The 25,375-nt window shown below is 37.1% G+C and overlaps 1 protein-coding gene across 5 annotated transcripts in view; it reads left to right on the top strand.

Moving 5' to 3' along the window:
- The window catches only part of SKAP1 (src kinase associated phosphoprotein 1), a 279,158-nt gene that overhangs the window by 20,699 nt on the left and 233,084 nt on the right, over window positions 1-25,375 (top strand). For all 5 annotated transcript variants that reach the window (XR_007149429.1, XM_047845673.1, XM_047845674.1 and 2 more), the window contains exon 2: window positions 11,195-11,300. Coding sequence is in view for 4 of the 5 variants with exons in the window: in XM_047845673.1 (XP_047701629.1) it covers window positions 11,195-11,300 (106 nt within the window). In the remaining variant the exon portion in view is untranslated. The remainder of the gene's footprint in view (window positions 1-11,194; window positions 11,301-25,375) is intronic.

Here is a 25,375-nt window from a genome sequence, read left to right as displayed (position 1 = left end):
GGAATCTATAAATCCCACAAATTTAAATATGTTGTATTTTGTAGTCATTCTGTTTGAAATATTCATTTTATTCAAAGAATACTATTTCTTCCTTGGTTTATTTTATTTCTAACTGTTGAATCTTTTTAGATATCTTAGTGTTACTAATTTCTAAATTCTTTTGTGGTCAGGGAACATATTCTATAAGGTTTTAGACTTTGGGCATTTATGAAGACTTATTTTATGGCCTAGAATAGGTATATTTTGCTGAACATACCATGTGCATTAAAAAAAATGTATATTCTGCAGTTGTTGAATAGATCATTCTATGGATGTCAATTAGGTCAAAGTGACTGATGGTGTTGGTCAGGTCCTCTATCTCCTTAGTGATTCTTCTTCTAGTTGTTCTATTAGTTTCTGAAGGAGGCTGGTAAAATCCCCAACTATGATTGTAGACATGTCTTTTCCTCACTTTAATTTGGTCAGAATTTGCTTCAGGTATTTTGTAGCTCTTGTTATGTGCATACACATCTATGATTCTATCTTCCTTATGACTTGGCCTTTTTATCATAATGAAATATCCCTCTTTATTTCTGGTAATACTCCCTGTCTTGAAGTCTCCTTTGTCTTACATTAATATAGCCATTCTAACTTCTTTATGCTTGCTGTTTGCTTCTATATCACTTCCATTCTTTTATTTTCAGCCTGTGTGTTTATATTTAAAGTGTGTTCCTTGTAGATAGCATGTAATTGTCTTGCATTCTTATTCAGTCAAACGTACTCTGCTTTTTAAAAATTTTTTAGGTTTATTTATTTAATTTAATTTAATTTATTTTATTTTTTAAATTTACATCCAAGTTAGCATATAGTGCAACAATGATTTCAGGAGTAGGTTCCTTAATGCCTCTTAACCATTTACCCCCTCCCCCTTCCCACAATCCCTCCAGTAACCCTCTGTTTGTTCTTCATATTTAAGAGTCTCTTATGTTTTGTCCCCCTCCCTGTTTTTATATTATTTTTGCTTCCCTTCCATTGTATTCATCTGTTCTGTGTCTTAAAGTCCTCATATGAGTGAAGTCATATGATATTTGTCTTTCTCTGACTAATTTCACTTAGCATAATACCCTAAAGTTCCACCCATGTAGTTGCAAATGGCAAGATTTCATTCTTTTTGATTACCACGTACTCTGCTTTTTATAAAAAAAATTTTCAAGTGTTTATTTGTTTTTGAGAGACAGAGAGAGACAGAGAGGAAGTGGGGATTGGGCAGAGAAAAAGGGAGACACAGAATCCAAAGCAGGCTCCAGGCTCTGAGCTGTCAGCACAGAGCCCAATGAGGGGCTTGAACTCACAAACCATGAGATGAGATCATGACCTGAGCCGAAGTTGGACACTTAACCGACTGAGCCACCCAGGCACCCCTCTGCTTTTTAATTGGAGTGTTTAGTTCATTTATATCTAATATAATTATCGTTATGAATGGATTTAGAGTCTACCATTTACTATATGTTTTCCAATTGTCGCATTTTTTAGTTACACTTGCCTTGTTAAAAAGTAATCAAATGCTTTTTAGTATTCCACTTTAATTTCTCTATTTCTAAAAACTGTACCTCTTTGTTTTGTTTGTTAGATTTACTCCAGTGATTACAATATCCTTTATTTGTCACAGTCTGCTTAGGTTAATATTGTGCCAATAAACTGGTTTCATTTACCTGCCTCCCCCATCCTCTGTTGTTGCCATATATTTTACACATACCTATGTTATAAATAACGAAATGCAGTGTTTATCTGTGGTTTAACCTGCCAGCTGTCTTTTGAAGAAATTAAGAAGAGAAAAAAAGTGATAATGTTTTATATATACCCACATACTTAGCACTTTGGTGCCCCTTTTGATCTGGGTTTCCCACTGGTGCAGCTTGATGAATTTCCTTTAGATTTCTTTTAGTGCAGGTTTCCTAGCAAAAAATGTTCTCCATTTTTATTTATCTGAAAAATGTCTTTATTTTGCCTTCACATTTTGATGACTGTTGTCACTGGATATAGAATTCTGGATTGACAGGTTTTTTTGTTTTTGTTTTTTTCTTTTTCTTCTCAGCACTTTAAAGATGTCATTCTAGTGTCTTCTGGCCTCTATTATTTTTGATGAACAGTCACTTTTATTCCTATCTGTATTCTCCTATATGTAATGGGTCATTTTCTCTGCCTTCTTTGAAAATTTTCTCTTTATCTTTGGTTTTCTGCAGTATGACTATAATATGCCTACATTTAGTTTTCTTTATATTTATCTTATTTGATGTGCACTGAGCTTCTTGAACCTATAAATTAATACTTTTTACCAAAATTGAAAATTTTCAGCTATTATTTCTTCTGTGGTTTTTGTTTGTTTGTTTGTTTGTTTACCCATTTCTTTCTGCTCTTCTGGGACACTGAATATATGTAAGGATTGGCATTTGATGTTGTCCCACCTTCCATTAAGCTTTGCCTGAGGGTATTCCTCAGTTACTCCATCCCACATGGGTTGGGTGTACCCTTAGAGGAAAAGCTGTAAAAATGCAAGTCTCATTCTGCAGTTCCTTTCTTTCAACAGTCAAATTCCTGCCAGTTTCTGCCTGCCTTTGGGTACTGTTTGGTGCCTTAAAATGGTTGTTTTTAAATATTTTGTTGATAATTCTTATCTTTGCAAAAGTTAGTCCAACACAAATTATTGTACTATTACCCAGCAAGCTATTGATTTTTAAAATATTTATCTTCTGGCTACCCTACCAAATTCTTACAAGTTCTAAAAGTTTTCAAGTTCAGAGTTTTAAGTTTGTATATATTTGATTATAATATCTGCATAATGACAGTTTTATTTTTCCTCCTTAGGCTTCTTTTTGTCTAGAACCTCCAGAACAGTGTTAATTAATTAATGGTGGGAGTAGTTGGCAAACCAATCTTGTTCTTTTTTTTTTTTTTTTTTAATGTTTATTTATGTTTCAGAGAGAAAGAGAGAGAGAGGGAGCATAAGTGGGGCAGGGGCAGAGAGAGAGGGAGACACAGAATCCGAAGCTGGCTCCAGGCTCTGAGCTGTCAGCACAGAGCCTGATACGAGGCTCGAACTCGTGAACCATGAGATCATGACCTGAGCTGAAGTCATCTGCTTAACCGACTGAGTCACCCAGGTGCCCCAAACCAATCTTCTTCTTTAATAATAATGATTTTAGTTTTTTAGGCATAAATATGATGATGGTTTGTGATATATATATTTCTTAGGCTAAGAAGGTATTTTTTTACTTCTACTAAATACAGTTTTGTCATTTATGTTAGCTAACTAGAATTTCAATAAAAAAAATTTAAAAATACAGTTTTGTCACAAATAGATAATAAATAGCATGAGGTGAGGTTTTTGCCATTTATCACCTGCTTGTATAGATCTCTTCTTTAACATACTAAATAAGTATGTAACACATCAATAATATTCAAACATCATTATATTCCCAGGATAAACTTTATATTATTCTTTTAATGTACTGCTAAGTTTGACTTACTAGTACTTCATTTAGGATTTTTGTATTTACATTAACTTTAAACTGATTCCTTTTTATGCTCTTTTAGAACTGGGATTATGCTGGCTTATAACAAATAGTTAAAGAAGCATTATGTTGGGGCACCTGGGTGGCTCAGTCGGTTGAGCGTCTGACTTCGGCTCAGGTCATGATCTCACAGTTTGTGGGTTCGAGCCCCGCGTCGGGCTCTGGGCTGACAGCTCAGAGCCTGGAGCCTGCTTCGGATTCTGTGTCTCTCCCTCTCTCTGCCCCTCCCCCGCTCATGCTGTGTGTCTCTCTGTGTCTCAGAAATAAACATTAAAAAAAAAAAAAAGAAGCATTCTGTTCTGTGCACTGGGACAGTTCATGTAGTACAGGAATGATTTATTACTTAAAACTTTGAAAGACATTTATACAACTGTATGAATCTGAATTTTTTTTTTTAACAATTTGACCAACATTTCTTCTTTTTCCCTGGTTATTAGCATGTTCCAGATTCAGGTTTTCCATTCTCAATTCAGTTTTAGAAATTTATTTTTTTCTCAGAAACTGTTTCACTGAGGTGTTCAAATTTATTTGCATGACATTTTATTTTGTTTGCATAGCATCTTGCTTTTGAAAATAACCTCTCAGGGGCGCCTGGGTGGTTCAGTCGGTTAAGCAGCTGACTTCGGCTCAGGTCATGGTCTCGTGGTCCGTGAGTTCAAGCCCCGCGTTGGGCTCTGTGCTGACAGCTCAGAGCCTGGAGCCTGTTTCAGATTCTATGTCTCCCTCTTTCTCTGACCCTCCCCAGTTCATGCTCTGTCTCTCTCTGTCTCAAAAATAAATAAATGTTAAAAAAAAAAAAAAGAAAAGAACCTCTCAAAGGGGAAAGATAATATCACAGAATGCAGAATACATAAAAGCACAAAGAAGAAAATTAAAATAACTTGAAATCTCACCAGCTTTATGAAATATTTCATACTTATTAAAATTCATGTATTTGTTGTTGCTTCCTTTTAATTCTGCTTCATTTCTGTATATTTGTGCTTTCTTTCCTTTTTCCTTGATTACCTTTGCTGATGGTTTATTAGCTTATTGGATTTCCCCCTCACCTCTGAAAATTCCCAGCTGTTAACACTTATTTAGCATTTACACATTTTTCCCCACTGTTTTAAGGTCAGTGCTTTTTTAACCATTAAGTTGTGCAATGGAACCCTTTTCAAAGTTAAAGTATTATGTGAAATCACAGTGTATAAATAGATAAAAGCCAAGTGCTTGTGATTCAGACAAAGGGGAGTGAGGGGAAAGGAGGGGATTTCCCAGAGTCTCGCTCACTTGACCTGCCCCTGCTTTTTCTCTTCCTTATCAGAGGCTTATGACTCCAGAGAGCACTGTTACGACAGCCACTGTTCTGATTTATTAATTCTGCTTTTATCTTTATTGTTTCCTTCTTCCTATTTGCCATAGACTTGTTTTATTGCTCTTTTCTGATTTCTTGAGTTTGGTGCTTACTGTATTAATTTTCATTCTCTCTTATTTAATACTGGAGATATTTAAGTCAATGAATTTGTCACTCAATACAACACTGGTTATATCTTATAATGTTTTATCCAGGCTACTTTCTCAGTAGGTTGTAATTGTAGTTTTAAGTTTCCTTTCTAACCCATGACATAAGTAGGAGTGTGTTTTCAATGTCTAGGTGTGGCAGGGTTTGTTTACTCTTTCTTTTTTTTTTTTTTTCAACGTTTATTTATTTTTGGGACAGAGAGAGACAGAGCATGAACGGGGAGGGGCAGAGAGAGAGGGACACACAGAATTGGAAACAGGCTCCAGGCTCTGAGCCATCAGCCCAGAGCCTGACGCGGGGCTCGAACTCACGGAGTGTGAGATCGTGACCTGGCTGAAGTCGGACGCTTAACCGACTGCGCCACCCAGGCGCCCCTACTCTTTCTTTTAATGTTTATTTATTTTGATAGAGAGAGAGAGAGAGAGAGAGAGAGAGAGCAGGGGAGGGGCAGAAAAACAGGAAGAGAGAGAATCCCAAGGAGGCTCTGCGATGTTAGCACACAGCCAGGGGCAGGGCCCCATCTCACCAATGGTGAGATCATGACCTGAGCTGAAATCAAGTGTTGGAGGCTTAACCAACTGAGCCATCCAGATGCCCCTGTTTACTCTTTTTGATTTTAAGTTTTGGTTTTATTTCATTGTGGTCATAAAACAAGATCTTTCTAATTTTGAGTTTTAAAGAAACTATTGATGTTTCCTTTGTGATCCAGTGTTTAATCAACTTTATAAATTTTTTGTCAGTTGTAAATTCTATTTTTAGGTTGAGCTTAGTTTTTAGAATATATTCTATTCTTAGGTTGCAGAGTTTAGTTCACTCCTAACATCTACCTTATTAATTATATTATTTAAATCCTCTATATCTGTACTATCCAAAGCAGTAGCTGCTCTCCACTTATGGCTATTGAACATTTGAAATGTGACTAGTTTGGGGGCGCCTGGGTGGCGCAGTCGGTTAAGCGTCCGACTTCAGCCAGGTCACGATCTCGCGGTCCGTGAGTTCGAGCCCCGCGTCAGGCTCTGGGCTGATGGCTCAGAGCCTGGAGCCTGTTTCCGATTCTGTGTCTCCCTTTCTCTCTGCCCCTCCCCCATTCATGCTCTGTCTCTCTCTGTCCCAAAAATAAATAAACGTTGAAAAAAAAAAAATTAAAAAAAAAATTCTTTAAGAAATGTGACTAGTTTGAACTGATATGTGTTGTCAAGTGTAAAATACACACGAGGTTTTGAAAATTTACTACAAAAAAGATAAAATACCTGAACAAAAATTTTTATATTGACAATATATTGAAATGATAATATTTTGGATCTGTTGGATTGGAAAAAATAAGTAAACATCAGTAAAATTAATTCCATCTTTTTTTGGTACTTTTTGAAATGAGGCTACTAGAAAATTTCAAATTACATATATAGCTGATGTTTTATTTATTTTTTTATATTCAAATTTGAGTTAACATACGGTACCATATTGGTTTCAGGAATATAATTCAGTGATTCATCACTTACATACAGCACCCAGTGCTCATCACAACACATGCCCTCCTTAATACCCATCCCCCATCTAGCCCATCTCCCCACTCACCTCCCTCCATCAACCCTCATTTTGTTCTCTATCATTAAGAGTTTCTTGTGGTTTGTTTCCCTCTCTTACCCCCGCTTCCCATATGTTCATCTGTTTTGTTTCTTAAATTCCACATGAGTGAAATCATATGGTATTTATCTTTCTCTGACTGACTTATTTCACTTAGCATAACACATTCTAGTTCCATCATTGTAAATGGTGTTGTAAATGGTTGAATATCTTTTCGTGTGTCTTTTGGCCATTCAGAGTGTATCGTTGAAAAGATTTTCTTCAGGAAAAGAATGTAGGTGGTAGACATTGAGAGCCACAACTGTTTGAAAATGTTTTTCTGGTCTCCTTCTTACAACCAACATCTTGGCTATGTTTAGAATTCTTGAACACAGAATTTTTCCTTTAAAACTCTGTAAAACTTTCATCTTCTGATGTTTATTTTGTGGAGAGGACATTCTGACTCCGTTGTTTTGTAAGAAACTTATTTTTTCTGTCTGGGTCCTTGAGGGATGTTTTCATTTTCCTTCAGTTTTGAAAGTTGAGAAGGATATCTGTAGATGTTGTTATTTATTTATCTATTTAATTTTTTAACAGCTTCATTAAGATGATATGCAGTTCATATACCATGCAACTTACCCTACACTTTAAGTGTACAATTCAGTGGCTTTTAGTATATCCACAGAGTTGTGCAATTATTACCACAACAAATTTTAGAACATTTTCATCATCCCGAATGAAGACTTAAACCCCTGAGCCATCACTCCCCAATTCCCCTGCCTCCTGCAGTTGTAGGCATCCACTAATCTCTTTCCATAGATTTGCCTATTCTGTGTATTTCATGTGAATTGATTTATACAATATGTGGTCCTTGTGACTAGTTTCTTTCACTTACTGTAATAGTTTTGGAGATTCACCCATATTGTAGCATGTGGCATTTCGTTTCATTTTTTTTTTTATTGCTGAATAGTATTCCACTGTATAGATATAACACATTCATCAGTTGATAGACATTTGGGTTGTTTCCACATACGTACTGACTAGTAAGAATAATGCTGTTATGAACATTTGTTTTCATTTCTCTTGGGTATATATCTAGTAGTGGAATGGCTGGGTCTTTTGGTAACTCTCTGTTTAGCCTTTTGAGAAACTGCAAGACTGTTTTACATAGCAGCAACGCCATTTTACGTTGCCAACAGCAATATATGAGGGTCTCAATTTTTCTGCAACTTTGACAACATTCATTTTTGTCCATCTTTTGACTACAGCCACCCTAGTGAGTGTGAAGTGGTATCTCCTTGTGGTTTTGATTTGCATTTCCCTGATGACAGTTGATGTTGAGCATTTTTTCATGTGCTCATTGGCCATTTGTATATTTTTTGGGGGAGTAAATGTCTGTTCATCTCCTTTGCACATTTTAAAATTGAAGTGTTAAGAAACAAAGCAGATGAACATAGATGAAGGGAAGGAAAAATAAAATAAAAACAGAGAGAGAGAAACTACAAGAGACTCTTAAATCCAGAGAACAAACTGAGGGTTCCTGGAGGGGTGGTGAGTGAGGAATGGGCCAGATGGGTGATGTGTATCAAGGAGCGTACTTGGGATGAGCACTGGGTGTTGTATGTAAGTGATGAACTGAATTCTACTCCTGAAACCAATACTACACTATATGTTAATTAACTTGAATTTAAATAAAAGAATAAAATAAAAAATTGAATTGTTTGTCTTTTTATTATTGAGTTGTAAGAATTCTCTATATATTCTACATAGAAGTCTCTTGTCAGCTATATGATTTGCAAAATTTTTCTTCTGTTCTGTGGGTTGTTTCTTTGCTTTCTTGATGACATCCTTTGAAGCACAGTGATTTTTAATTTTTGATGTCCAATTTATTTTTTCTTTTGTTGCTTATTCTTTTGGCATCACATCCAAGACACTTACCTAATTTTAGAAATATTACCTAATCCAAGGTCACAAGGATTTATGCTTGTTTTCTTCTAAGAGCTTTATAGTTTTACATTTTACATTTAGGTCTTTGATCCATTTTGCATTCATTTTTGTATATTGTTTGAGGTAGGGATCCAACTTCGGGTTTTTACGTATGGATATTCAGTAGTTCCAGCACTATTTGTTGAAAAAATTTTTTTTTCCTATTGAATTGTCTTAGCATCCTTGTCAAAAATTTATTGACTATAAATGTGAAGGCCTGTTTGTGAAGTTTTCATTTTATTCCTTTGATTTATGTGTCTGCCTTTCTGCTGCTACTGTATTGTCTTGATTGTTGTAACTTTATAGTAAGTTTTGAAATCAGAAAATGTGAATTGTCCAAATTGTTCTTCGTTTTCAAAATTGTTTTGGCTATTCTGGGTTCCATGAATTTCCACATGAATTTTAGGAGTAGCTTATCAATTTCTGCAAAAAATCCAACCAAGATTTTTATAGGGATTGCATTAAATCTTTAGATCAATTTGAGGAATATTGCCGTTTTAACAATAGTAAGCCTTTCCATCTCTGAACATGGATGTCTTTCCATTTATTTAGATCTTTAATTTCTTTTAACAGTTTTTTTTTTGCAATTTTAAGAGTTTAAGTCTTGTGTTACTTTTGTTAAATTTATTTCTAAGTGTTTAATTCTGTTTTATGCTATCTTAAGTGGGATTTTTCTAATTTCATTTTTGGTTTGTTCATTGCAACTCTACAGAAAGACAATTGCTTTTGTACATTAATCTTGTTTCCTGCAAACTTACTGAATTTATTAGTTCTAATAGCTTTTTTTAGTGGATTCCTTAGGGTTTTCTATACACAAGAATATGTAATCTGCAAGTAGAGATAGTTTCACTTCTTCCTTTCTAATCTGGACTATTTTAATTTCATTTTCTTGTGCAATTGCCCTGGCTAGCAACAGTACACTTTTGAGTATATGTGATGAGAACAGAACATTCTTATTTTGTTTCTGATCTTCAGAACAGGGGGAAAACATCAGTCTTTGATATGAAGTATGATGTTAGCTGTGGAGTTTTTTGTAGCTGCTCTTTATCAGGCTGAGAAAGTTTCCTTCTATTCTGGTTTGTTGAGTATTTTTTATCTTGAATGTTTGCCAAATGCTTTTTTCTGTTTCCATTGAGATGATCATGTGTCCTTGTCCATATTAGTAGGTGTATTACATTCATTGAATTTTGGGTATTTTTTATCTTTTAATTCGACTTCCCATTTCCTCATTCTTTAGCCTTCAGAGAACTTTAAAAGAACCCATAAATGACACATGCAATAGATGTGGTGCAAACCCTGGAAGTTGGTGGCAGTCCACTGTGAAACTTTTAATTTCCAGAACTTTATACCTCATCAAAAGTACTGGTGAGGGCTATCTAAGATTGTTTTGTTTTGCTTTGGTGTTGTTGAATGGTGTGAATGTAAAACAAATTTTTAAGCATGCTTATGTAACCCAACTGTATAAATTCATAACATTATTTTTATAGTGTATATGACACAGTTTTATATTGCAGGCACTGTTTTTTAATGTGGGAAATTTTGACTGTGTTATTTATATATATTTTAGGGGTAATAACCCTTTTCTGCATACTAAGTATGTAGCTAGTATTTCTGACAATTGTAATCATTATCAATGTATTTTATATTTGAAGATATCTAGATGCCCCCCCATTTCTTTCAGCATAACATGATTTGTTTCATGCTATATATTTCTATCATGTCCTTATTTGATTTTGTTTATTTAATTTAGTTAATGTTTATTCTTGAGAGCGAGAGACAGAGTGCAAGTTGGGGAGGGGCAGAGACAGAGGGAGACACAGAATCCAAAGCAGGCTCCAGCCTGCTGTCAGCACAGAGCCCAATGCGGGGCTAGAACTCACGAACTATGAGATCATGACCTGAGCCGAAGTCAATGCTGAACTGACTGAGCCACCCAGGAGTCCCTATCATGTCCCTCTTTTATAATGTATGTTCACATTAATTGCAGTTTCCTTCTCTTGGACACATTTTTCTTTCCATGTGAGTTCCTTCACTTGGTTAGATTGTCATTTTCATTAATAATGCTTTTGCTAATCAATTTTTCTTCTTTGAGTGCCTGTCCTTTTGTTCCTGATTTTGTAGTTCCACTCTATTTTTTATTTCAGCTGTATTTCTTGGTATTTCTTTCTCATTTCTGTTGGCCTATGACCTATTACTGGTTTATGATATTTATAGGTTTATGAAATTGACCGTCCATCCTCTGCTATCAGAGACAATTAATATTTACATGTTTCTTAGAAAATAGTTATTTTTTATGATTAACATATGTGTTAGCATTCCAACTTTATAGCAAGGTCTTGGATTATCAGAAGGCATCACTTATAGGCATATAAAGTTTTATTTATTTTCTATCCAGGTAAAATTTACATAACATAAAATGTACTGTTTGAACCATTACTAAGTGTATGGTTCGGTGGTAGTAAGTGCACTCACATTGCTTTGCAACTTTAAAGTTTTTAAAGAGAGAAGAATACCCATTTCTTAATCCTTCAGATTTTCCTATTCTCCCTTATTACTTCTTCTTTCCTGTTGATCAACTTTCCATTTCTTTTAGATGCTGAGGAGTTCTTGGGAGAAGGTTTGCGGAATGAGAACCTCAGTGCTACTGCAAGGGACCACAGAGACCATATACTAAGGGGCTTCCAGCAAATCAAAACTAGGTTTGTATAAACTGGTTCCATTTTTCTTTGTCAGCTTTTACGCAATTTATAACCACTAAAATCTACTTATACATTAAAGAGGTAAGATGTACTTATCATAGTTCGTTATACTTGATAGAGGCTTACTAAATATTTACTGAATTGAATTGGAGGTAGGCAGGCATGATTAGTGTAGTTAGTATACCAAAATAAAACTATTTTTATAATTATGTACCTGAAGATAAAGAATCTGCCTTTAGCTGTAGACTGTTGTGTTCATCTTTATTGAATACTTTGGCCAAATGTGTGAAAAACTAAACATTTATGCCTGTCCAAGTTACTAAAGGGAAGATGTTAGGCGGTATGACATAATTTGTGTTGTGATTTTTGGTTCTGATTTTACTTCCACATCTCCTTCCTTAATAGAAAACTTAAACCAGACTTACCAGTTGACTCTTTGGCCATATTGGAATGTTTTAGTCTCAGACTGGTTTAGAGTATCATGGTCATTGACTTCTTAAAATGAGAGGTCCTGACCTAATTTGTGCCTTTTAGAATGTGAGCATCTGACAGATACATACATACATTTGCTTGGGGGAGAAAGAATAAAATTTTTCTTTTACAGTGTATTTCCTGGCCATCTTTTGCTTGAAATGTGGTAACTGAAAGAGATCTGGGGGATAAGTTGAATGTTATTTTAAGCTTTTCTCAACCCAATGGCAATATGGTTCAGAATGTTTGAGCTAAGTACTCTTAGAAAAGGGAGAACATCTGTAGGGTTATGACTGGGATTTAATTTGTGTGCCTGACTGATCTTAGCATCTACTTTTAAAGCTCACTGAAACTCCTTAGAAGCAGGGAATTTTATCCTTTGGAAGGGCACAGCCAGAATCTATTCCCTCCAGAAATGTGAGAGAACCTCACAAGATGCCCTGCTGGATCTTAATCGATCTTTCCTGCTGGCTAATTAAGCATCACTTTTACTCAGCAACTGGGGACTGTGTAATTATCAGCCTGGGTTGCCCTGAATAATTGAAACAAACAGAATGCAGAAGATGGGAGCTTTTTGCAAAAGTGAGAATATCTGTAATTTTTGGTAGGCTGGAAGAGTGTTTAAAACAAGTTTCTCCATAATGTTACTTTATTAGTAGATAAGTTTAGGCTTACCTGTGTATCTGAAGGTTTAGTTAGTAACCCATAGAATTTTTTTTTTAATTTTCACAAGTTGACCTTTGTATTTACAGGAGTATTATAAGCTTTGCATAAGGAATGGAGGTGGCATTACTTCAAATTGTATTATAGGGAGACGGATGCCCAGGACATAATTGTGTATTGATGGTGCTATTGGTATAAATTTGTGATAAGGAATGCAAAAAAAAAATGAATGTTACTGTATCTGTATGGACAAATATACAACGAGGAGGAATTTTCCTTTTCCATATTTGTACCACAGCGTTTGGAAAGGGCTAAACTTCAATCTGAAATTGGTAGTAAAAGGTGATTTTGTGGTCACTCATTATTATCAATTGCTTATTACTTCTTAGTCCTCTTTTTAAATGCACACACATACACACACACCCATGCACACACACACCCATGCACACTCACAGAAGCTGTCTTGGTACGGGGTCGAGAGGGTTCCTTGTTCTCCAAGAGCTTGCTGTGCGGTTTGTGGGATAGACGTTCAGGAAACAATCAGCAGGAGCTTTAGGAAACATCTGATGGGAGCTTTCTGTTCATTGATTTGTTGCAAGAAAGATGACACTTTATTTAGAATTTCATAATTATCAGATCATGGAGGAAATGAGGAGCCAGAAATTAGATATTGTACCAGAAAATGGAAAAATGAGGCTTTCCTTTGGCAAGCTGTTTGAAATTGCCTTACATCCACCCATTCAATCATCATCCCCTTAATGTAACCCTTGTTTTACTGAACACTCTTCTTCAGCCATATTGCTTCTACAGTCCTATTGACGGCTGGTCCCCATCATACACTATTTGTACGGTTACCGAAAGCTTGTACAACACCAGCTACATTTACTCTTGTTGTGTGGTACTGTATCTCATGACAAAAAGCCAGGTGTGAAAAGAAATTTGGAAGTCACAAAACTTGAGAGTTAAATGTATATGGTAAGTGGACATGTAACATGGAAAGAATCACTGGAAGTTGCTTCTAACATTGTATCTTTAATCATATTAAGCCAATTATGTTTTAGGGTTTGGTACATTTTGAGGGATAGGAACCTATCTAAAACTATGATCTGACACTTCAGGGCTTGAAGATGGGTAAAAAAATCTCAAGGTAATCTGAGAAAGCCACTAGATGGATATAAATACTGTATGTATATATACATACACACATATATTTCACACACAAACACACACACACACACACACACACACACACACACACACACACACACACACCTTTCCATTCTATTGTTATTTTCTTGGTTCGGTTTCTCTAATTCTTTCCTCAAGTTGAGCTGCGTGAGAACGAGAAGGGTAGAGAGGAGTGAAAAGAGCACTGCCTCTGATTCTTGGTAAACTTTAGAGGGTTGGCCCTAATTTTTAGGGTGACTCAGAATTCAGTGGTGTTTGCCATGACTATGGAATTACTGTAAGTCCCAGTGTCTGACTGTCACAGCTGTCACAGCTGTCACATTATAAAATGTGCCGTTTGCTACCTTTCTGTTGTCTAGCCCGACTGACCCCAGGAAATGATAGCTGTGTCCAGAGTCGTGGGTGTCCTCCAAGTGCTCATCTGTTTTCCAGAACCAGTGGCTTGGCCATTGTCTTTCCTCACAGACTTAAAAACAGACAAACAAGGCATGCCTGAGTGGCTCAGTCAGTTAAGCGTCTGACTTCAGCTCGGGTCGTGATCTTGCAGTTCGTGGGTTTGAGCCCTGCACCAGGTTTTGTGCTGACAGCTCAGACCCTGGAACCTGCTTTGGATTCTGTGTCTCCCTCTCTCTCTCTGCCCCTCCCCCGCTCACACTCAGTCTCTCTCTCTCTCTCTCTCTCAAAAATAAATAAACATTTAAAAAATATTTTAAAAAACAAACAAAAATCGTCTCTGTATCTCCATCTGCATACTAGTTTTTTTGGCTTACACGTATTACCAATGAAGGATCATGTATGCCACGTAAGACAAAATGAAAAAATGGGTGCTTTCAAAGAAGTGGAGCCCTTGTGTGGTATTCCATGTCCTGAGCTGTGATATTCATTGCTCTTCTTCCGACTGCCTCATTTAAACCTTCTCCCTAAAATCTAACAGCTTTCACATTCTGAGTCCAAGTTTTCACTGAGCTCTTTAGAGTATGATTAGGATGAAAGCCAGGCACAGGCTCCTCCTGTTTTATTACGCTGGTCACTGCAGGATCCGCGCCAGATGTGGGACACCTGGAATGAAGCAGACGCTCTGCACGTAGAAGCTGGATGGCAGTCTCATGCATTTGCCGAAACAGTCGAACATTTCTTAAAAGTTTCATTCAGGGGAGGCCATCTGACAGCAAGGATACATTGAGAGTGGGGGAAGGAATGAAGAAAATAGAATATTTTTATTACTAAGGTAGGGACATACATATTCTCTCTTGATGGCCTGTTTTGGAACAACCATTTATGCTCACTGTTGGAAGTGAAGGCCGGAGCCAATGGAAACAAACTTGGAGTATTGTTTCCTTCTGTGAAACTTAAAGGAGTTCCAAAAAGAGACAGGTAGATTTATAGCATATTGAAATGGAAAGAAATCAAGAAATAACTTTCTGTAACAGGATTACGGCAAAAAAGCCACAAAACCCAGGACATTTAATGCATAGGCTGGAAGAGTATCTTGAACATGTTTCATTGTGGGTGGCTAGTACAGCTCTGCATGAAACATGATACATTAATACGAATATCATAATAACAATTCCAGTTTCCTTGAGAACTTCAAGTGTTTCTTTTTGGTTTACCGTGGATTTAACTATAAAGTAGGATTTAGCTTAAGATGATCATCGGATGGCCTTTGTTTTATAGGAGGAGAGACAAAAAGTTAGTCTGATACGACTCTTGGGAGTTAAAAGTTTCAAAATAGTATACCGTAAATACTATTACCATTAATTACATAGAGGGTTTCACTCTTCTTAAGTGCTGGTTAATGAGCTTAAACACCCCAAAAGAAAACACATTCAAATGAAGCATGCTTAAAGAGAACTAAGGTGTAATGTGCTGTTATATTAATTAATACATTTGTGTTGCTTGCAAGTTTAGATATTTGCTCACAACATCTTTCTGATGTTTCATTTTGCTACTTACACTGGAGTTTCAGTGCCAACTCAGAGAAAAGAAAGAGTAGGAAATAATTATACCATCCATCTAAGTTTCAATAGCTCTAAAAAAGGTTCAAAAGTCATAGCAATAATTTGACCACATCTCGAAGGTTGATAATTTATTTTTTCCTTTTCTAGTCCCATCCCTGCCTCCCAGCCTTAAACTAAGAAAGAAACAAAACCCCGCCAAAACTTCAGGGCTCTCAACTGATCGTTTATATGCCAAATTCCTGTATACTAGTGTTCTGTTATTCAGTGAGTGTATGTTGAGATTTCACGACTGTGTTAAAAGATTTGGGGGAATATACTTATGTGGCAGTGAGGGGTTATATTTATTGTTCTTTGAGTCTGAAATGCTCTGCAGGTGAGACTGATATAACATTACCCACTTCTGGTCTCGTGGCTTAACCTGGAAGGGAAAATCATCTCAGTATGTGTTCTTTCCTAGCAAGCCTTCTGCTCTTCCCAAGCAGCCTTGAAGTGTATAACTTGCCTTTTGATGTTATGATGATGATAATCCTCGTATTCTTTCACTTGTGAGGATATCTTGGGTTTGGTACCAGCTCCAAGGTTAAATTGATCCATTTTTTGTTTATTTTACACTGGGCTATTGTGATAGTAGTGAGCAGAAACTTCTTCTCCCTTTGGGCATCCTATAAAATAAGTATTTTTATATAAGTAACTCTGATATGTAATAATATTTTAGTATTTTTTCATGCTAAGTAATAGGTGGGTTTTTTCAAAAGCATGGATGAATAAATTTGTTCCTTCCAAAAGTTTTAATAAAAATTCCGAGTACTGCTCTCTTTAAACAGAATAACATGTTCTATTGTGAAAGGAATTTTGAAATGTGACCTAGGAGGCAGGCAAGTAACTGAACTTGCACCCTTTAGATTGGACTAACTCATTAGAGTAATAAGCTGAGCACTACTTCTTAGCCATACAGTGAGGTCGCTGAAATTTGCTTTATTCCTGATGGAATTACAGCTATCATTATCGCTTGGGCACATTCCTATTATCTACTTAATATGGATTTGTCTTGAAAGGTCTCAGAAAATCCTGTGTCTGTTTTTTTAATACAGGAAGCTTGTATATTTGTCTATAAATGGAGGCTCTTAATTCATACATTGTGTGAAAAGATCATTTGTATAAAATCACTGTCTTCATCTTCCCTTGATTTTAAGTCTCATTTTATCTAGAGCTAGTCTTTTATCCCAGCCCTGCACTATTTCCTCGGCTTATAGAAAGCCAATGAAAAAATGCCTCTCTGCGTTCATCTGTTTGTGGATTTCCAGGGACCTTCTGGTTGTGGGGCCTTCCGGATTGTGGTTTTCTCTAATTTGCTTGTTTTCTCTTATTTCAGATATAGACCCACTCTGTATCCACTTTGTGAAAGTAGAGCAAAGGGGAGAGAAATACAAGAGCACTGGGTCAGCTGTCAGAAGCCAAACTCTTTGTTCGGATGTTATTTTTCTAACGCTGACTCATTCAGTTGAAGATTCCCCTAACGCCGATCTTATGTTGTCTTTCGAAGTTGCCTCTCTCATCACATTGTTTGGAATTTTTTTTTTTCCAAGTGTTACAAAACTGCAAACATTACCAACCAAAGTTTGAAACCTCTATTTGATTTTCCTTTATAATGTCGCTATGATTTTTTTTTTAATTTGGAAAATGATGCAGGAAATTTCATTTCCTTGGGATTTTATTTTATTTCACAATTCTGCTGAAAATGAGTTGGGCCTAAAGTGGGTTTTTATCATCACACCACGTGAATCATATCTTCTTTGGAAGCCGGATCTTCTCCCCCACTGTGTACACTCATCTAGTCTCCCCAAAGTGCAGTGCTAGCAGGGTTGGTAATGAAATGCGGTCCTACTTATCACGCTCAGGAAAGGGCTCAGAGAAGACGGGGGGAAAAAATCAATCCCACAGGAACTTCTCCAGTGCTAGATATCCATATTTAACCCCCATGCATTTAAAATGGAAATGAGATTTCTTAGGGTTTTAGTTTTTGATTTACACAAGATGTCACCGCCTCCTTGGCAATGGGAATATTTTACAGACCTACTGCTGACCCGTTTGGGAAGATCTCAGCCTATCGCCCCAGGTCCAATGTAGTTTCTTCATATTTCTTTCAAAACTCTCAGCAGTGCTTTGCAATAGCTTTGATTCTTCAGGCTTCAAAGGATGCCCCTTCCAGGGCCAATCCTCTGAAAGAAAAAAAAAAGGAAGACCAGTGTAGGGGAACAAACAGCTCATAAAGGAAGGCACAGCTCTCCCCGTGGCAACTTTTACTGTAGTCCATTATTAGGGAGTTTACAAATCAGTAATACCACAGCTTTGCAAACCCACGAAAACTCCATTTTGATGCCAGTACTTTGTTGCCAAATTTGTTCCTGGAGTGACCTGGTCTTCAAAAGTCCGGCTTCAGATTGTTGTATCGGAGAAACAGTGTGGCTTATATGAGATGCATTATTATTTAATGCTCGAACTCAAACTCCCTCCTGAGTTGGTGAGCCTTGTTGAGGTTCTCATTATAACTTACCAAAAACTTTATGTCCCCATAGTCTCCATTAGCTATTTCTCTAAGTTATACTGGGGAGTGTCTCTCTTATTTGTGAATTCTGCCATACCCACAAGGTCCATCTTGCAATTTGGTAATTGAGACCTTTTACCATGTCTATTAAGTGCCCTTGTGCCTTTGTTGATGAAAGAACTGAGATATAAGAAATTACACAAAGTAATAGAATTAATAAAAGATTAGGATTTGGGATTTAGAATTTGTAATTAGTTGCTTAGTTCACTTAGCCATTACAAAAAATGAATTGGCATCTTTCAAAGATTATTGGTTTAAAAGAATTGTAACAAATATTGAAGTTTAGTCAATTATACATGCATACTGAATTGATTAGGTGGAGTATACTAATGTCTAATGTATACTAATTTATTTTGGAATCCATCCAAAAGAAGATGGATGAGTGGATGGATGGATGGATGGATGGATATGTGACAAAGCAAATATAACAAAATGTGAGTCATAGAGGCTAGGCTGTAGGTATATATGGAGTTCTTTTAATATTTATGCATATTAGAAAATTTTCATAATATAATATAAAAAATGATGTTAATATTATTCAGAAATCATGGACTTAATTCACTGTGGTTTCAGAAAACCACAGACTTCCTCAGTTTGGAAATGTAATAAACATATTTGGGATTTTTAAGGATGTAATTTTCTAGGAATAGCATTATGACTTTTGCTTTTCTAAGTGAAGTAAAGGATAATCCTCTAGTTTGTTATTTCTGCCATAAGTAGCTAACTTTTATACTTGTTTAAAACTTCTAGGCCAGCAATTATGGAGTGCTAAAATTCAATTCAAGCATTCTGCCCAGGAGATCCTGAAATTTTGATTTTTTTTTAAGGAAAGGCAATTTCTGACTTTTCTCATAAATTTGATAAAAGGAAAGCTAATATGAGATTGGTGGTCCAGTAGGAAATGGAACTCAATTTTACATTTTTAAAATCACTTTATGGTATTAAAAATGACAGAGGTTAGAAACAAAGCTCTTATTCTTTTATTGAACTAGAATTGAAAGTGGCAGAAAATCATTTTGGCCCTAGTGCAGTAAATGTTATCACTAAAACATGTTCGGGGGATATTAGGATAGTCTCTCAAGCACTGGAGACAAAAGTTCACAGAACAAGAACTGATTTTTCTGTCCTTATCTTGAAATTATTAGATGTACAGGAGATGAAAGTATCTTAGCTCTAAGAGGACAGGGGAGTGGAGTGTGTGTTGAAAATGATAATGTCTCCATTCTGGAGAGAGGTGAAATGGAGAGAGTATGGCGGAGTGGGTGTCCCAGCACTGACAGGATGATGGAGGGGGTCCACAGGCATGGGGAGCCAGCACCTGAACCAACCCCAGCACTGGGGAATCCAGAACCAGAGATCATTTCACCTGTGCAAAACTGTGCGCTGATAATGAAATGAAAAGCCAGGGATTCTATTCATTAAAAGAATTGCTTGAAGATTTTATTTAAAAGGGAAATGAAACTGGAGCTGTCAGCACCTACTTTATTTTGAGAATCCAATAGGAGAGAAATTTTAAGTCCATGTGGGAAAAACCAATCATTTTTGAGTGTGCAGTGTGATTATTCTTTAGAATTTTGTGTAAATGGAGCAGGTTGGTAGGCATATGTTTGCTGATCCTACAATGATTAAAATTCAGAATAAGTAAGGCTCCTGTGAAATGGAGTTTTCAGGCTCCAGCCAGTGTTCTGTACTGCCATATGGCATAACTAGAATTAATTGCTGTTCCCAGTCTCTTATTCTTTTACTGAATATCTAGGTGCTCTGTGTGAAATATAAGCGGTTCCACAGAAGTATTTAATCACAGGAGATAGATGTTTGACATGTTCACGAAAGCAGTGTGTGTAGCTAATAGTCACTTGGAAGAAAAAGCCCTTTGTGAGGTTTTCTTACCCCCCCCCCCTTTTTATTAAGAAAAATGCATGGACAGGAGAGTTAGCAAGGGAAAGAGGGAAGATTCTCAGGACTTTATAGGTCAGAGTCAATAGAAATGGGGAAGCAAGGAATCTTTTCTGCTCGAGTCTTCATTACTCCAGGTGTGGCTCGTGGACCAGCCACAGCAGCATCACCTGGAAACTTGTTAGAAATGTAAACTCTCCTGCTCCGTTGAATCAGACCTATTGAATCAGAATCTGCATTCCAATACAAATCCAAGGTTACTTGTATGCACAGTCCCATTTGAGAAGCACTGCTCTAACACATACGTTTAATTTCATTTCAAATTCATTTTCTCAGAACTCAGAATACATATTTCTGGAGATTATAAACTCCTTAAAGGCATGGATGGTCTTATGTTAATTTTTTTTTAAAAAAGCTCTAGCATGGCGCTGGCAAGTGGTGTGAGCTAAATAATGTGAGTTGAATGAATGGGGGAGGGGGACTGTTAAAACCAGAAACTGATTTTTTAGGTCCTTGGCTAAACCTTAAAGCAAGAAACCCTCTTTATTAGAAAATTTAATATTTGGTAGCTGGCCCCACATATTCTTTTTATTTTATTTTTTAGCCCCACATGTTCTTTAACAAAGATAGGATGCCTTTTTTTTTGTTTTGTTTATTGATTTATTTTGAGAGCGTGCGTGTGCAAGTTGGGGAGGGGCAGGGAGAGAGAGAGAATCTCAAGCAGGCTCTGCACTGTCAGCGCAGAACCAGACGAGGGGCTCAATGTCACAAATCGCTAGAGTATGACCTGAGACGAAGTCGGATGTTCAACCGACTAAGCCACCCGGGCACCCCAGGGTGCTTTCTTTTTACCGAGTGTTAGGGAGTACAGTCTCCTATAGTAGTATCTCTCTAATGTTCTATGGTGAAAGGGTACCAGGTTGCTGACCATGCACTGTCATTCTACTGGAGCATGGGTGCCAGTCATTCCACCATCCGTGTGACCCATCACCAGCCCTCTGCTTCTGGTCATCATGCTGCCTACTCAGTTCTGCATATCCTTGTCTCCACCATCTCTCACCTCCCCCGATGACCTCTCTTCCAGCCTTTTCCCTGTGTTTCTTAGCATCCATGTCTTTTTAGAATCAAACTCCACTACATCCTCAACCATTTTGCTCCGTCTCTGCCTTCGTAAAACACACCTATTCTGCAGGACACTGTTTTGCTCACAGTCATCTTAAATAGAATTTGCTTACTTTCCAGTAGTGCTGTTGTTATTCTTCAAACTCCTTGCTGACACTTCTAGACTTTTCCCATTCAGTCTTGTCCCAACCTCTCCCCTTTGAGATGTGTCTACATGGCTTTACAGGTCTCTGCCCCTCTGTCATCTTTTGAGATCACGCTCCTCCTCCTGCTGTTTGAGGACTGAAGCAGTGACACGGTTATCTTCCCTCCTCTGTTACCACTACGCCCCAGAGACCCTCTCTTTCTTAAATTTAGCTTTCCTCCCCACTCTGTTACATGTCTCCTTCATCATAGGAATATGTTCAAATATCTCCTAATGTTAAGAAAAACATTACATCCTGCACAGCAGTTCCCTACTGTTCTGTATCTCTTTTTTTGCAGACAGAAGCCTAGACTCTGGTTTCCTCTTCTCTGGTCACTCCTCATTCCTCTACAATCTTGCCTCTGCTTCTGTCAAGTTACTCTTGCCAAAGCACCAAAGTGCCAGTAACTCTTTAATTGCCACATCTAGAAGACACTTTTCAGTCTTTGTCTTATTTGTTCTCTCTGCAGCATCTGACGCTGTTGATAGCTTCCTTTTCCTCCAAAAGTTAAAAACAAAAACCAAAAATCCTCTCTCTCTCTTGATTCCCATGGTAATAGTCTCTCCTGATTTTCCTTCTTCCTTGCTTTTATACTCTCTGTCTCCCCCTCCTCCCCCCCCCCCCAGGGTTTTGCTTGGGCTCATTTTCCTGCCCTGCCCTCTTTACCATTGCCCCTCAGTCTTGCCTCTTTCCCCACCACATTCTTCTTAGGCAGTTGCACGCATGTCCACAGCTTCACGACTTCCTCTACAGTTCTGCAGCTCCACTGCGCATCTCTCCACAAGGCTTCAGACAGCATATTGGATAGCTCCTTTTGGGTGTCTTAGATATCTCAAAGCTCACATGGCTGAGGCAGACCCTTCTGGATGCCTAGCCAGCAGGCACCCTCCACTCTTCCTTGACAACAGAACCCTACTAGCCTAGGGACGAATCATGCTTTGAAAGCCATGACAGACTTCTGATAGCCTCTTACAGGACAGTCTTATGCTTGGGAGATGGCATACATTAAATGCAATAGCCACCTTAAGACATAACTCTGCTTTTAGGTATTAGAGCAGAAATACAGGAAGAGCCTAGGTCCTTCATGCCATTGTTGGGCCCCTGTATCAACCCTGGAATCACCTGTCTTCAGACCTTTTGTTTTAAAAGAAAAATAAACTTCTGTTTATTTGAGCCTATGTCCTTTAGGTGTTCTGTTACTCGTAGTCAGAAAAATCCTGATGCAGTGTCCAGAGCTGAACTCACTATTTTCTGTTCTGCTCACCCCTAAACCTAATTCTGATTTCCCTAGACCTAACACCCCCAAGGCAGAATCCTGGGAGTCATTCCTGACTCCTTTGTCTTTAGTCCCTGAGCCATCAACAAGCCTATTGATTCTTCATCCTAAATCTGTCCTCCCTTTTCCCTTTGTCACTGGCTAAACTTCAGTCTTCATAAAGTCTTACTCAGAGCATTGCAAAATTCTGCTTTCTGGTTCTCTGTCTCAAGTTTCTCCCTGTTCCAGTTTATTCTGTTTATCCATTCTGTTGAAAGGGCAAACTTAAAAAAAAAAAAAAAAAAGATAAGATAATTTAATCATGCATGCTATAGAAGATTTCTTGATGTGAAGCAATAAGATATATACTATAAGTGAAAAAAGTACTATATATATATATGTATATATATATACATATATATGTGTATATATATATACACATATATATGTATACACATATATATGTATACACACATATATATGTGTATATATATATATACATATATATATACATATGTGTGTATATATATATATATATATATACAAAACCTCAGAGAAAAATGCCTGAAGAAACCACCAAAATGTGTTCTTTTTATGTTAATTTATTTAAGTAATCTCTACACCCAACACGGGGCTCGAACTCAAGACCCTGAGATCATGAGTCACATGCTCTACCAACTGAGCCAGCAGGTACCCCACCCCACCAAAAATGTATGGTAATGATGGTAATCTCTAGGAAGTGGAGTTTGAGTGATTTTTAATTTCTCCTTTTTGTTTATTTGTATTTTCCAACTCTACAGTTGGTATGTATTTAATACTAAGTCATTGAGTATGTATTTAATACATACAGTGAGTATGTATTTAATACTAAGTCATTGAGATCAGAGCCTTTCCTGTTTTAAAAAGGGACAGATTTAATAGCCAAAGAGTATTTGGTTTCCAGGTGAGAAAGGAGTTGGAACTGAGGGGAAAAGAGATGTCAAAAGAGGAAATTAAGCTTTAATTGTGTAGTATGGCCTTGGGTCACTCTTGTGAAGATTTGGAGGTGTTTTACCCTGTGCCAAAACAAACATACATCCATAAATGCACATGAAAGTAAAATTATTTTTGAGCCATATGAAATACAGCCATCCTTTGAGTAATTTGTGATGATTTTGCTAAAAAATAGTTGTTTTTTTTTTTAAATAAAGGAAGTTCATTCTCAAGGTCTTCATTAGATGAGGTATGACTGGGAACAACTTTCATTTCTTAGATATTATCTCTTTGAGCTGCACTGAACTGACAAAGGATGAATCCTTCATTAGAAAAGGATTATCTACACTTTGTGTGACTAGTAAAACATTTGGGTTTGTGGGACTAGTTTCCCAAAGTGATGGTGCTTGAATAAACCCCTCACTTCTTCTTCCTCAAAACATCAGTCACCATGATTGAGTTTTATGTTGGTCATAAAGAGAAATGGAATCACCTAAGAGCAGGATGAAGATTACAAACTGGAAGCAGTTAATTTGCTTAAATATTTATTGGCTCTTTGTTTACTTTCTGTTGGGAATGATGCCAGGCAATCAAGACAGTCTCACACATGACATAACCCTGTTTTTCAAGAAGTTACTGGGCCAGTGAGTGGCCAGACTCATGATCAGAGCCAGCATGTAGACCACTGCTCACAGATATCTTCTATAGAAGGTCTGAAATGTTTGATTTCAATTTGTTACATACCTGGAGTCTCACCATTTAGAAATTTATTTAGGCTCATCACCTTATTTTAAAATACAAATTCACCTGGAGGGTTAAGAGACTTTTGAGTGCACATGCATGTGCATTAGCCCTGCTTAATGGTTTTCTTGTAACTTTTGGTTAAGATGACTGTGCTTGGGAAATTCAGTGGCCAGTGAGTTGTTGAACCAACTTTTTATGTGTAATGAACAGTGTTAGGTACACTGAGGGTTATCAAAGCATCAGAGGATCCTTTTCCTTGGGAAGAATGAGGGCTTCAGAGACTCTAACATCTGTGATTTAAGAATGACAGAGCCAACATTCATTGCACATGCACTGTATGCCAGTCCTGTTGTCAAGGGCTTTACACACATTATCCCATTTAATTCTCCCCATAGGTGTGTGAGATGAATATTGAATAATCCCTATTTAGCAGATGAGAAAACAGATTCAGAGAGGTAACCGACTTTCTCAAGGTTACACAACTGTTAGGTTCTGGAATTGGGATTTGAACCCAGGCGGTATGATTGTTGGGCCAGCACTCTTTTGAGGCTCAATTTCTTTATAAAAAGCAAAGAGTATAACTTCATTCATTCATTCATTCAATGTTTATTGAGCATATACTATTTGCAAAGCATTTTTGTGGTGAATATGACACAGATTCCAGTCTTCCCGTAACTTATTTTTGAGCTGGATAAACCAAATAATTATACAATACATGCACCTAGTAGGATTGTTGTCCTGCATAAAAGTGCCTAATATAACCCATGTTACTTAATTAGATACCCCAAAAATATTCCCAAGAAATTTACAACCCAATGGGAAGGATGTAAAAGCATGCATAAATAACTATAACTCAAGATATACTGTGGCTAAAGCTTTAGAAGAAGGTACACATAGATTGTACTGTGAAATCCCAGAGAAAGAAGTCAGTTCTGGCTGAGGGGATCTGAGAAACCCTCAGGGCTATGAGATGGCATCATGGCTTGGCTGGGGGTTGAAAAGGATGGGTTTTGGTG

The sequence above is a fragment of the Prionailurus viverrinus genome, unplaced genomic scaffold, assembly GCF_022837055.1.
Source record: "Prionailurus viverrinus isolate Anna unplaced genomic scaffold, UM_Priviv_1.0 scaffold_35, whole genome shotgun sequence".
NCBI lineage: Eukaryota > Metazoa > Chordata > Mammalia > Carnivora > Felidae > Prionailurus > Prionailurus viverrinus.
Note: the sequence above shows the minus strand (reverse complement) of the source record. Positions and strands in the feature narration are given on the sequence as shown.